The following is a 12,345-nucleotide window of genomic DNA, read 5'->3' as shown; positions in this document are numbered from 1 at the left end:
GGGATCTAGTTCCCCAACCAGGAATTGAAGTCGAGTTCCTTGCAATGGGAATGTGAAGTCTTAGCCACTGGACCACCCAGAAAGTCCCCATAATTTTTTTATTTTTATACTTTCAAATTCGCTATTCTCTAACTGCTCTTAATCCCATCCAGCATACTTTTATCTCAGATATAAGTCATTTTATTTCCAGAAGTTTCATTTAGACATTTTAAAAATATGTATCTTCCATGTTTGCTTTTAACTTTTTAGACATATGGAATACAGTTATTATAACTGTTTTAATGTCCTTGTTCTTTTTTTCTGTTTTTAAGGTAAGAGCTGAGGTTATGAATGCAAGGTCCTTCTTTGCTAATATAAGTGTTTAGTGCTATAAATTTCCCCTTAAGTAAGTAACTGTTAGTCGTTCAGTTATGCCCGACTCTTCGCGACCCCATGGACTGCAGCCTACCAGGCTCCTGTGTCCATGAGATTTTCCAGGTAAGGATGCTGGAGTGGGTTGCCATTTCCTTCTTAAGCACTGCTTTAATGCCACCCCACAACTTCTGATATATTGTTTTCATCTTCATTCAGTTAAAAAAATACTTTCTAAAACCTCCCCCCACCCCTTGTTTTTAGAGTTAATACGCACTCAGATGGGAAACTCAGAAGATGCCTAGAGCACTCTGTGTGTGGTGCCCTCCTCTCTGATACTTTATCCTATGAATACTTGCTGCTTTCGTCTCCCTGGACGCTCAGCTTCATGTCCTCAACTCAGGGAGCCCTCTGGACTAAGATCTGTGTCAGCCCTCAGTCAGTTTTAATTGCTTGTTATTTTCACTATGGGCTGTGTTTCCCTGCTTCTTTGTATATGTGGGACTCTTTGACTGGGTGCTGGAAATTGTGACTTTCACCTTGTTGAGTGCTGGATGTTTTTGTGTCTTTATAAATCTTGAGCTTTGCTCTGTGATGTAGTTCAGTTACTTAGAAACAGTTACTTGGAAACAGTTTTATCCTTTTGAGTCTTGCTTTTATAAATTTGTGATTGTTTTATGATTTTTTTTTTTTTTAGGGAAGAGCAGTGGTCATTCTAGGCTTAATCTAGAAATAATTAAATCCACGCTACTACTTGTCTAGGAATAATTCATTCTACACGACTGAAGTAAGATCTCCCTAGGGACTTCCCTGGTGGTCCAGTGGTTAAGAATCTGCCTTCCAATGCAGGGGACATGGGTTCAATCCCTGGTCTGGGAAGACCCCACATGCCTTGGGGCAACTTCGCCTGTGCTCCACAACTGAGCCCATGCATCTAGAGCCCTTGATCCTCAACAAGAGACGCCACCATATGAGAAAACTGTGTGCCGCGCCTGGAGAGTAGCCCCTGCTCACTGCAGCTAGAGAAAGCCTGGGCACAACAGTGAAGACCTAGCACAGCCGGAAAGAAAGAAAGAATTTTTAAATGGTTAAGATGGCAATGAAAAAAAAAATGTAAAGACTCTCCTAGGTCCTCTCCTCAATGCTCTGTGAACTGAATGTTTTTGCAGCCCTGGGATTGGAGCGGGCACCCACCTGCTCCCGTGCGAATGCCACGCACTGTTCTCTCTAACCCTTTCAGATGGCTCTTTCCTTGAACACGGGTGGCTTCCTCTCAAGCATGTTCTGATCAGTACGCGTGCAGATGGGAAGCTCCGAAGTCCAGAAGATGCCCAGAACCCTCTCTGTGTGGTCCCCTCCTCTCTGATACTTTATCCTAGGAATACCTGCTGCCTTCTTCTCCCTGGACTCCCAGCTTCACGTCCGCAACTCAGGGAGGCCTCTGGACCCTACCTCGATGGTCTGGTCTGCACCCTCGCTCAGGGATACAAACTGAGGCAGTTACAGAACTCTCTTGGTTTGTTTCCCATCTCTCAGGATTCCTGTCATTCATTACATGATATCTGTTGTATCGGAAAACCATTGTTTCATATATTGTCATTTTCTTTTTTTTCCTTCTTCTCGAAGAAAGGTGAGGGACTTCCCTGGTGATCCAGTGGTTAAGAATCTGCCTCGAAATGCAAGGGACTCAGATTTGATCCCTGGTCAGGGAACTAAGATCCCACATGCCATGGAGCGACTAAGCCCACGTGCCACAACTACTGAGCCCACACCTCACCACTAGATGTGATGCATCTAAAAATAGTAAGAACTAAGAAACTAAGAAACCTGATGCAGCCAAATAAATATTTTTTTAAAAAGAGGAAAGGTAATTTCAGTCCTTATTGCTCCATGCTGGCCAGAAGTAGAAGTCTCTTTACTAACTTCTTAAGCTTAGCTGTTAGTCCTTCAAGTTTTTTTTTTTTTTTTTCTATTCTCTCACTTTAGGGACTCCAACAACACAAACATTAGACTGCCTGAAGTTTTTCCATCTCACTCATTCTCTGCTTAATTTTCTTTTTTTTCCCTCTCTCCATGTTTGTATTGGATTGTTTCTATCGCTAAGTGTTCAAGTTCACTCATCTTTTCTTAGCCAATGTCTACCCTGTAGTGAACCCCATTTAGGGTATTTTTAAAACATTTATTTTATGAATTTGGCTGCATCAGGCAGGTCTCAGTTGTGGTGTGTGGGCATCTCTAGTAGTGGCACATGGGCTTAGTTGCCCTGCAGATTGTGGGATCTTTGTTCTCCAACCAGGGATTGATCCTGCATCCACTGCATTGGTCCCACTGGACCACCAGGGAAACCTCCCCATTAAGGGTATTTTTAATCTCAGATATTGTACTTTCATTTCTAGATACACAATTTGGGTCTTTAAAAAAAAAAATCTTCCATGTCTCTGCATAACATGTTCAATCTTTCCTCTAGCTTCCTGAGCACATGGAATACAATAATAGTTGCTTCCAGTGTTCTTTTCTACTAACTCTATCATGTGTCAATTTTGGATCAGTTTTGATTGATTGTTCTCATTATGGATCATACATTTCTATTTCTTTGCATACTTGGCAATATGATAGGTGCCAGAAACTGCAATTTTTACCTCGATAAATGTTGAACGGTTTTGTTTTCCTATGTGTATTTTTAAGTTTTGTTCTGGGATGCAATTATGTGATTGGGAAACAGTTTGACTCTTTCAGATCTTGCTTTGGAGCTTTTTCAAGTAGCTCCAATACATCTAGCTATGACAAACCTAGACAGAATATTAAAAAGCACAGACATTACATTACTTTGCCAACAAAAGTCCATATAGTCAAAACTATGGTTTTTCTAGTAGTCATGTACTGATGTGAAAGTAGGACCCCAAAGAAGGCTGAGCACCAAAGAATTGATGCTTTTGAACTGTGGTGTTGGAGAAGAACTCGAGAGTCCCTTGGACTGCAAGGAGACCAAACTAGTCAATCCTGAAGAAAAGAAACACTGAATATTCTTTGGAAGGACTGATGCTGAGGCTCCAATACTTTGGCCACCTGATGCAAAGAGCTGACTCATTGAAAAAGTCTCCTGATGCTGGGAAAGACTGAAGGCAGGAGAAGAAGGGGACAAAAGAGGGTGAGATGGTTGGATGGCATCATTGACTCAACAGACATGAGTTTGAGCAAATTCCAAGAGATGGTGAGGGACAGGGAAGCCTGATGTGCTGCAGTCCATGGGGTCACAAAAAGTCAAACATGAATGAGTGATTGAACAAAAACCAGTATGCATCATTTAGTTTAAGCCTAAAGCCTCTTTCCCAAACCCTCACTTCTGAATATTCCATCTGATGTTCTGTGAATCATAAGGTTTTCCCCTTTAGTTAATAGAAATGGAAACTATTCCTAGACCTGTGTAAATTCTAAGCATCATTCTTTCTAATCTTTTTGGGTGTGTCTTTCCTGACCTCAAATGTTTTTCTCCTGTGCATTCCCTGATCAGACTCAAGGAAGACCCTCTGCAAGTCTCCAGGGTTCTCTCTCTTTGCAGCCGTCTCCTCTTCTACAACTGGCCTTGCAAATTCTAGCTGCCTTGGTCTCTCTGAACTCACAGTTCAGGGAATCCACTGAGTTATACCTGTGTTCCCTTTATCTCCTTTATGATACATCTTGGAATCTTTTTCCAGGTGATAATCTGGGACAATCATAATACACATGCCATTTGTTTCCTGCCTCTCAAGGATCATTATCCTTCGTTGCCTGATGATCAGTGTCTTAAAATGCTTTGCTTAATGTATTTCCCCCCAGATTTTAGTTGTTTCAGGCAGGATTATAAATCTGATGCCTTTTAATAGATCTCATCTGGAACCTGAGGTCCCCACAATTTTCAAGGCCTAATATGAACAGTTTTTGTAGTTGTTGGTCCTATTTCTAATAGTTAAAATTTACTCATAAACTTGTTGAGAGATTATGATTTTAATCCAAAACTAAAATTTTAAATTTAAACCCAAGCAAATTAGTTCAGTCACTGTTTCTAAGGATACTTATTTCATCAACAAACAGTTGTGCACCTAGTGGTATATGGTAGACATATTTCTAATTTCTGGGGATTATGGCCATGAATGAGACTAAATCTCTGGCCTCACAGAGTTCATATTTTAGTGGACATGTTGTTCAAAAACGTTAGCATGATGTATTTGCAAATTTGTAAGAAAGCTCAAAACAATAAAACTAAGTGATGGAAAAAATTCTAAGGAACAATGATAAATCCAGGCATACTTTCAGCTTGGAACCTGTCAACAAGTTAGTAGCCCTGAACCACGGTTATGTAGCCTGTGAGCAACTTTTATTCACTCTGGACATAAGTTGCAGGAGGCAGGTGCCTTGCCTGCCAGCCGCCTCTGGATTCCCCGTGCCTAACGCAACCTCCACTTCAAGGGACCTCATCTTGGTTCCTACAGGGCCCAAGGCGCACGAAACAGCTAGCCAGGCCCGTTCGGATGAAAAGACTTAAGTCAAAACATGAGGGGGAGATGAACATGTAACACGAAGCTGGCTGCTGTCCTCCTTTGTCAGCTGTTTCAAATTTACGACTGGCAGGTGAGAGCAGACACTTTCAGCCTTTGGTTTGGTTCCCGACTTCTTAACCCGGTTGGTCCAAGTCCTTTGCCTTGATTTCCCCAGGTGAGGGCAAGGGAGGGGAGTAAGAAGAAAAGGGAGTCTGTAGCTTCTGAACTTTACTTTTTAGGGGTGTGTGTGTATGTGGAATCTATGAATATGCGGGAACACATGGAAAGCGCGAATACGCTGGACAATACAGATGTGCCAGGGGTGGGGGTGGGGGGTTGGCCAGGGACCCAAGCCGTGTGTGTCCCTCCTCTGATCCCCGAACACCCAAGCACCTGGGTAACCCACCTGGGCGCCCGCGAGTCCTGCTGCTCCATGAGCCTCAGGGTGGACGGGAGGCGTGGGCTGGTGCCGGTGGACTCAGCTCGCCGTGGGGCAGGTTTGGGGTAGCACTGGGCGTGCGGACCCCAGTCGCGGGGCCCCGCCGCCAGCCAGCACGTGCTCGGAGCGACGCGGGCGGGCGTGGGCGGAGGCCCGGGCGGGGCGGGGGCGCGGCCGGGCGGCCACGTGACGGGCGGCGCGGGTATTAAGCGGCGCGGCAGCCGCTCGGAGCCCGAGCTGGTGCTTCGCCCGCGACCCAGCGCCCAGCGTGCCGCCCCGAGAGGACCGCGCGAAGGTCACCCCGCGCCCGCCTGCCCGCCGCCCGCGCCTCGCCGGCTCCGCCGCGTCTCCTCCCGCCCGCCCGCCCGTCCGACCCCGCGCGCCGCGCCGCCGCCGCGACCACCGAGCGCCATGAACCAGATCGAGCCTGGTGTGCAGTACAACTACGTCTACGAGGATGACGAATACATGATCCAGGAGGAGGAGTGGGACCGCGACCTGCTCCTCGACCCCGCCTGGGAGAAGCAGCAGAGGAAGGTCAGCCGGGGTCGCGCGCTCGCCGTCTGCGGGCCCGACCCGCCGGTCTGCGTGTCCCCTTAGCCGAGGGCCGCCCGCGCGGGGTCGCCGCCGACCGGGGGGACTCGCGGGAGGGCGCTCGATGGAGGGCTGCGTGGTCCCGTGTCCTGGTGGCCCGGGTGCGCCGGGAGAGAGGAGATAAAGTCCGGGGACGGTCACGGAACCGGGCGTCGTGGGTGCGCGCTCGCGCGTGTGCGTGGGTGCGCGCGTGTGTCAGACAGGAGTTACAAAACGAAGAATGTTAAGGGAGAAACAGTGCGGGCGTTTCAGTTTTAACCTGCTTAGACCAGAATCTGAAAGAGTCTCAGGTCCGCTTCTGACCCCTCGAGTCTGTGACCTTCGCCACAGAGTTATTTCCTGGTCCCGTCGTGTTCAGTAACCGTCCCCCCAAATTAAAGAGGTCAAATGAACATCGGCTTCATTCCGATTTTCACAGGGCGGCCCCGGAGAAGAACTGGAAATCATTTATTAAATGTTCTGGGGCTTCTTGGAGAGGGATGCTGTATGAACACCAGACATTCACCCACAAAGTAATAGTTATTTCACAGTCTATTTATGGTTAGTTGAGGTAAGCACACAGGGACGAGGGAGTCAGCCAGCTCTAAAAGTTCCCTGCTCATCTTCGTTGGCGCTCTCTGGGGGCCCAATGGAACATTCCACTATTTCAAGGTTTCTTCTTGATCCCCTTGGCTAGAACTCTAGGGACTGCTCACCAGGAGGCTAAATCCCGCCTCCGTTTGACTGGGCGCAGAGCCTGGCCGGGTCAGGGATGCCAGCGCAGACCAGCTCACCCAACCTTCTGGTGACAGTGTCCTGGCAGAAGCAAAGTGCCCTATGCTTTTTCACCCCCTGTTTTTCTTGGGGTGGGGCAAAGTGGGTTTCCCTTCTAAGGGCCTGCTTTTAAGTGGATAACGTCTGTTGACCATATGTGTGCATGGGAATGCTCTGTTTAGCTGCCACAGTGGGTGATTATCTGATAGTGCCTGGTGAATAAGTGTCTGGCTGCAGGGAACACATCCCATACTCTTAACAAACAGAAGCAGAGAGGTTTCATATTTGGATGATTATCAAATAACCATTTTAGAGGGTTTTTTGGTTGTTTATAAAATAACCAAATATTTTCAAATCCAGATTTTTCTTTTGTTGTCATTTCTCCGTTAAGGAGACCACTTAATAAATTATTTATTTGAAAGCTCCAGTTTAGCTACATTTCATTCTCCCTCTGAGTCCCTACCTTCTTGAAAACAGTGGAATGAGAGTGATAAGTGGAAGTTGAGTCTATAGAGGAGAATAAAATTTCAGACCTTCTACAGTTTTTAAAATGACTTATTGTGAGGGAAACACCTGGCCTAAGGATTATTACTGTTTATTATTATTGTGTCATCTGGGCTGATGGACACATCATCAGTCAGAAAGAAGTTAAATTGTTGCTTTAATTTTTAACAGTGTGTTTATTTTTTGAAAAAGTTTTCCAGTTTTGATTACTACATTTTTTTCATGTTTTTTTTTTTTAAGTTTTAAGTCTGTGTTGCAAAGATTGCTTTTTTTTCTCATGATAGGTAGCTTGCTCATCATTTTTGAAAGTAATAGTCTAATCACAATCTTTTCTGTTGATTTTTTAAAATTACAGCACAGGGCAGGGTTAATTTTAGTTTCCAAAGGCCATATAGACATATGTCATTTGTCATGTATACATATATGTATATAAAATATATATATATTCACATACATAGTTTTTAATTATTTTACATATAATGTATAATTATATATAATTTTTAATACACACTATTTGGGCATATAATTTCCTTGTAATTTTTTAAAGATTGGTGTTCCTATGTGAATATATTATTAAAACTGTATAACACTTGAAATATGTTATTAAAAAACAGACATATGTCCTGGTCCTGCTACTGCTGCTGCTAAGTTGCTTCAGTCGTGTCCGACTCTGCGACCCCATAGACAGCAGCCCACCGGGCTCCTCCGGCCATGGGATGTTCCAGGCAAGAGTACTGGAGTAGGGTGCCATTGCCTTCTCCAGTCCTGGTCCTAATAATAATAATAATGCTAAAAAGTGAGAATTCATTTTTTTTCTCAGGTACATTGAGTGCTGTGTTGTGATATTAGGGAAAAACAAAACAGAAGGAAACTTTCCATTAGGACATGGACCTGAACAGATCCAGAAGATCCTCTATTTTCTACTTTTTTGTAGAGAACCCACTCAAGGCAGTAAAATGAAATAGTTCTGAACCGAGAGGTCCCGGCAGCCAGAGCAGTGGCCTCTATTTATGTCCTATGAGCCAAACTGCTGGAACAGGACAAGGATAAAATGCCATTGTTTCTATTGTGGGCTACCTTCTCCACACTTGCCGTTTCAGTGATATGCCGGGTATGAGATCTGTCAACAGATGCTGGTAACACATGATGACGTCTGTAGTGTTATAATGGATGTGGGGCCTAATTATATCCACAGTTCACAGAGTCTCATGGGCTGTGGTAATCCTTGCTCTCTGGTATGGAATTCCTCACTATCTTAGTAAAAGTATAGTGCTGTGTGTGTGTGTGATGAGAGGTTTTTTTTTTTACATTAATTTTGTCATCTTGACTATTTTAAAGTGTACAGTTCAGTGGTGTTAAGTACATTCATATTATGTAGTCAGTCTCCATAACTCTTTCCTTCTTGCAAAACCCATTAAACCCAAACTCTGTACCCATTGAACAATAATTTTCTATCCTACCCCCCACCCCCAGCTCCTGGCAACCACCTTCTACTTTCTGTCTCTATGAATTAGACCCCTAGGGACCTGCTCCTGGAATCATACACTGTTTACCCTTTAGTGTCTGGTTGATTTCACTTAGCATCATGTCCTCTAGGTTCATCAGTGTTGTGTCATGTGTCAGAATGTCCTTACTTTTTAAAGCTGAATAATAATTCACTGACTGTATGGACCACATATTTTGTTTATCCATCCATTGATTGATTCACCCATGGGTTGCGTCTACCTTTTGGTTATTATAAATAGTGCTGCGAACATGGGTATATAAGTACCTCTTCTTAACCTTGCTTTCAGATTTTTTTTTTTTAAACTATGTACCCAGAAGTGAAATCTCTGGATCTTCTGGCAATAATTGGCTTTCAATTTTTTGACGATGCACAGTGCTCTTGCCACAGTTTAGAAGATGTTGAATTTAGCAAGAGTGTGTAAAGATGCTTCAGAGTTCTCCCCTGCTCTTTCCAGGGGTATTTGAGAATATTTGTATTCATGCAAATGGGGCTGTCTTCAGTGGACTTTTAAAACTTCTAGACCTTTGGTGCTTAGATGTAAGTTTCTCCTGGAAGCAAAGAGCACATTCATCCTTTAATTCAACAGCAGCTTAATTGGGAGGTGACTTGTCAGAGCAGCAATGCTGAATATGTGTGCTATCTCCGTGGGCACAGAGTGCTGTCCTTCACCACCTTGCAAGGCTAAAACAGGCCTTTTAAGGAAGTGACTGTGTGTTTTGATACATAACGGCTTCTTCCATCCTTAATCTGTAAGAGCTAGGTGATCAAAACACTTTTCTGTTCATTGTCAAGAGCATAAGAGAGTTGTTCACTTATTCCACATTCAGAATTCTGATCCGTTCTCATTGTTCTAAAGAAATTCAAGTTCTGTGTACTCACAATTTAGGTGGACCAGCTCACCGTTCACCTCAGTGCACCGGCTGTCAGTCCTGCCGTCAGACTAAAATGTTGCCCCGTGGGGTCAGGCAGTGTGGAAGGACACTTGTGTGGGAGTAGCTGCCCACAGGTCCGGATTAAATAGAGCGCTCAGAAACTGCCAGTTGCCCCTTTCCGTGGTCTGACGAGCAGCTGTTGGCTTAGGATGCAGGTGCAGGCTGTTTCACCCTGCACATTGGAGTATGCTCTTGTGGGAATTTTTCCTGGGGAAGAAAAGGTGAGAATCGTTCCAACAAGGTGGATGATGAACCAAGGGCCTGTGACATGTCTCAAATTCATGAGACCTAGATGAACCTCAACTCCACCTGGTACCCTCTGTTTGACCATAATTAAGTCACTAGACCTTTAGATTTGTGTCTCTTCATCTGGAAAATAAAGATAAGGGATTCCCTGTCTTTCTTGCCTCATAGTTTTTCGGAATCAGATGGTCAAACTAGTTTCCATCGAAGGGGCTTTGTAGACCACACAGTGATCTGTAAATGTTATTACTATCCGTGTGCAGCCAATAGTTGTTAATTTCATCAGGCAGTGTCGATAGTAATCAGTATTGTGGTTGGACTTTGGAGGGAAGAAGAAGCACATCGGTTGTTCCTCAGTGATTTGGATGTACTTTTTGTGTGTGCAGTAAAATGTACAGAGCATAAGCTGTGCCATTTTAACCTTTTTTAGCTGTACACTTCAGTGACATGACTACAGTCACATCTGACCTGGAGGGGTGGGCTGGGGGAGGGTGAGAAAGTCACCGAGTGGCCAGAGCGGGACACTCAGCTCCATGTTAATGGATGTGCTTGCTGACATGTCTGCGATTCAAGATGTGTTTGAGGAAGTGTGAAGATGAGAGCAGCTTAACTGAAGCCAAAGATGCAGATTCAGTCCCAGTGCTCTGTGACAACCTAGAGAAGTGGGATGCAGTCAGAGGTAGGAGGGAGGTTCGAGAGGAGGGGACATATGTATGCTTACGGCTGAGTCATGTTGATGTATGGCAGAAGCCAAGCCAATATCGTAAAGCAATCGCCCTCCAATTAAAGAGAAAGAAAAAAACAAATTCAGAGAGAAAATTACATTGCTAACCTGGGGAGCCAGGTTATAGAGGACCTGGGATGCCAGGGTGAGGGTGGAGTTTGTGGTCCAGGAGTGCTCTCAGGAATGCTTGAGCTAGGAGGAGCCATGTTTCAAGTCGTTTATTGTTTGCGGAATAAACTGGAGTCGGTAAGCGCCTGAGGTGGAGGATCCAGGTAGAACTCTTTACAGGGACTATACGTTTCACGTGGCGAGGATTAGAAACAGTGTTGCGGAAGGCACTGATTTGAGAGAGATCAGGAGGGATTATAAAAAGTATTAAATAGCCCCCTGTGGGTCCCTGGCAGGCTGTCGTATAAATCCAATTAAGCGGACATGATCTCACCATTAGAGCCCCTGGACTTAAAACTCAAGATAGTGATATTGACAAGTAACAAAACTAACTAGGAGTACCTGCTTCTCCACTAGGAGATGTGTCTGGGCGGAAAGCTAACCGTTTATGGGATGTATCATCCAGTGCAGGGGGCTGAGTGCCGAGGGGCCAGCTGTGCATCCAGGTGGCCGTTGCCTAAAGAGAGGGCAGGAGTTTCAGGTAACCTTGGATGTCCAGAGAGAGCTGATGATGGGCAGGCTTATAAGGCAGGGTCTTGTGGGAGCCCTGAGAGACCTCTGCCCCCAGAGTGGCTGATGTTCTCAAGGTGCCCTTGGTGGGCTATGCGGAGCCACGGGTACAGTAGCTGGAAGGTGGAGAAATCAGTCTTTGTTCGTCTTCTTTTAGGTACTGTGATATGTCCTGGAGTCTGCCCTTAACCCTTCAACCTAATTCACCTAGGAAGAAACTTGAACCCAAAATAAGCTTTTTCCAAGAGTGTGGGAGGAGGAATAGAACTCTTAGCTGGGAAGCCTAATGAACACAGCTTCAGAAAACTGTCAGAATGCCCTGCAGTTGATTGCTGCAGCTGGGAGACACCTACAGAAAAGGCAGCTCCGAGGTGGGTGGGGGTGCTCCCATGACGAGCAGAGGAGTTGACATGGAATACGTTGGAGGACAGTCAGAACTGTACCACTGTTTCCCTGGGAACGGGACTAGTTCTTCCAGAAAGAACAGAAAGCAAAGATGAGGGGAAATTGCTTGCTAACTGCTGTGCTAGACGAATTTCTCAGGCAGGAACATCTCAAACACAAGAGATGGGTCTGTCTAAAGAAGGCTGAGGACTATGTTTTACACAAGCACCTGTCTGAGCAATTGCACACACACCTCTGAGTGTACCCCTACCCAGAAACTATCAGTAGAAGATTGTTTTTCCCCTTGCAGCCTGAACTGAAGAGCAGAATAGCACTGGAGCATGAGCCTGGCCGATGGTTCTTTCATCCCTTTGGCAGCTGTTGATTACGGTCATGCTGGGGACCAGGGTTAGGGCATGGAGTTGGCTCCATCCCAGGCCTTAAGGGGCTTGCAGCATAGTTCAGGAGACAGGGGAGTGAAGCACAGAGGAGGGACTGGCTCACAGAATGAAGCGGAGAACATTTCCGGAGCCCCTTCTGCGTGGTTCCTGGTCTCAGTGCTTGGAAGCATCTTCCTCTCTGGCACCCAGGCGGGGAACCTGGGAGTTACCCTCGAGCCCTTGCTCTCTCCCAGCCCCTGTGGAGCCCACTCCTAAAGTCTCCCAGACCCTGCCCCTTCCTCCCATCATGTGCTTTAAGGCCCTCAGAGTCTCTGTGTT

The 12,345-nt window shown here is 45.5% G+C and overlaps 1 protein-coding gene and 1 long non-coding RNA gene across 3 annotated transcripts in view; one reads left to right on the top strand and one right to left on the bottom strand.

Moving 5' to 3' along the window:
* The window catches only part of LOC139036085 (uncharacterized), a 49,472-nt gene extending 43,922 nt beyond the window's left edge, over positions 1 to 5,550 (bottom strand). For both annotated transcript variants that reach the window (XR_011488820.1, XR_011488821.1), the window contains exon 1: positions 5,275 to 5,550. This is a non-coding gene — a long non-coding RNA (uncharacterized lncRNA). The remainder of the gene's footprint in view (positions 1 to 5,274) is intronic.
* A 66-nt stretch (positions 5,551 to 5,616) lies between these two features.
* The window catches only part of ACTN2 (actinin alpha 2), a 78,751-nt gene continuing 72,022 nt past the window's right edge, over positions 5,617 to 12,345 (top strand). Inside the window, exon 1 of the mRNA XM_070471037.1 lies at positions 5,617 to 5,844. Coding sequence (XP_070327138.1) covers positions 5,719 to 5,844 — 126 coding nt within the window. The 5' untranslated portion in view covers positions 5,617 to 5,718. The remainder of the gene's footprint in view (positions 5,845 to 12,345) is intronic.

The sequence above is a fragment of the Odocoileus virginianus genome, chromosome 7 (genome assembly GCF_023699985.2).
Source record: "Odocoileus virginianus isolate 20LAN1187 ecotype Illinois chromosome 7, Ovbor_1.2, whole genome shotgun sequence".
Taxonomy (NCBI): domain Eukaryota; kingdom Metazoa; phylum Chordata; class Mammalia; order Artiodactyla; family Cervidae; genus Odocoileus; species Odocoileus virginianus.
This window is presented reverse-complemented; position numbering and strand designations above follow the sequence as displayed.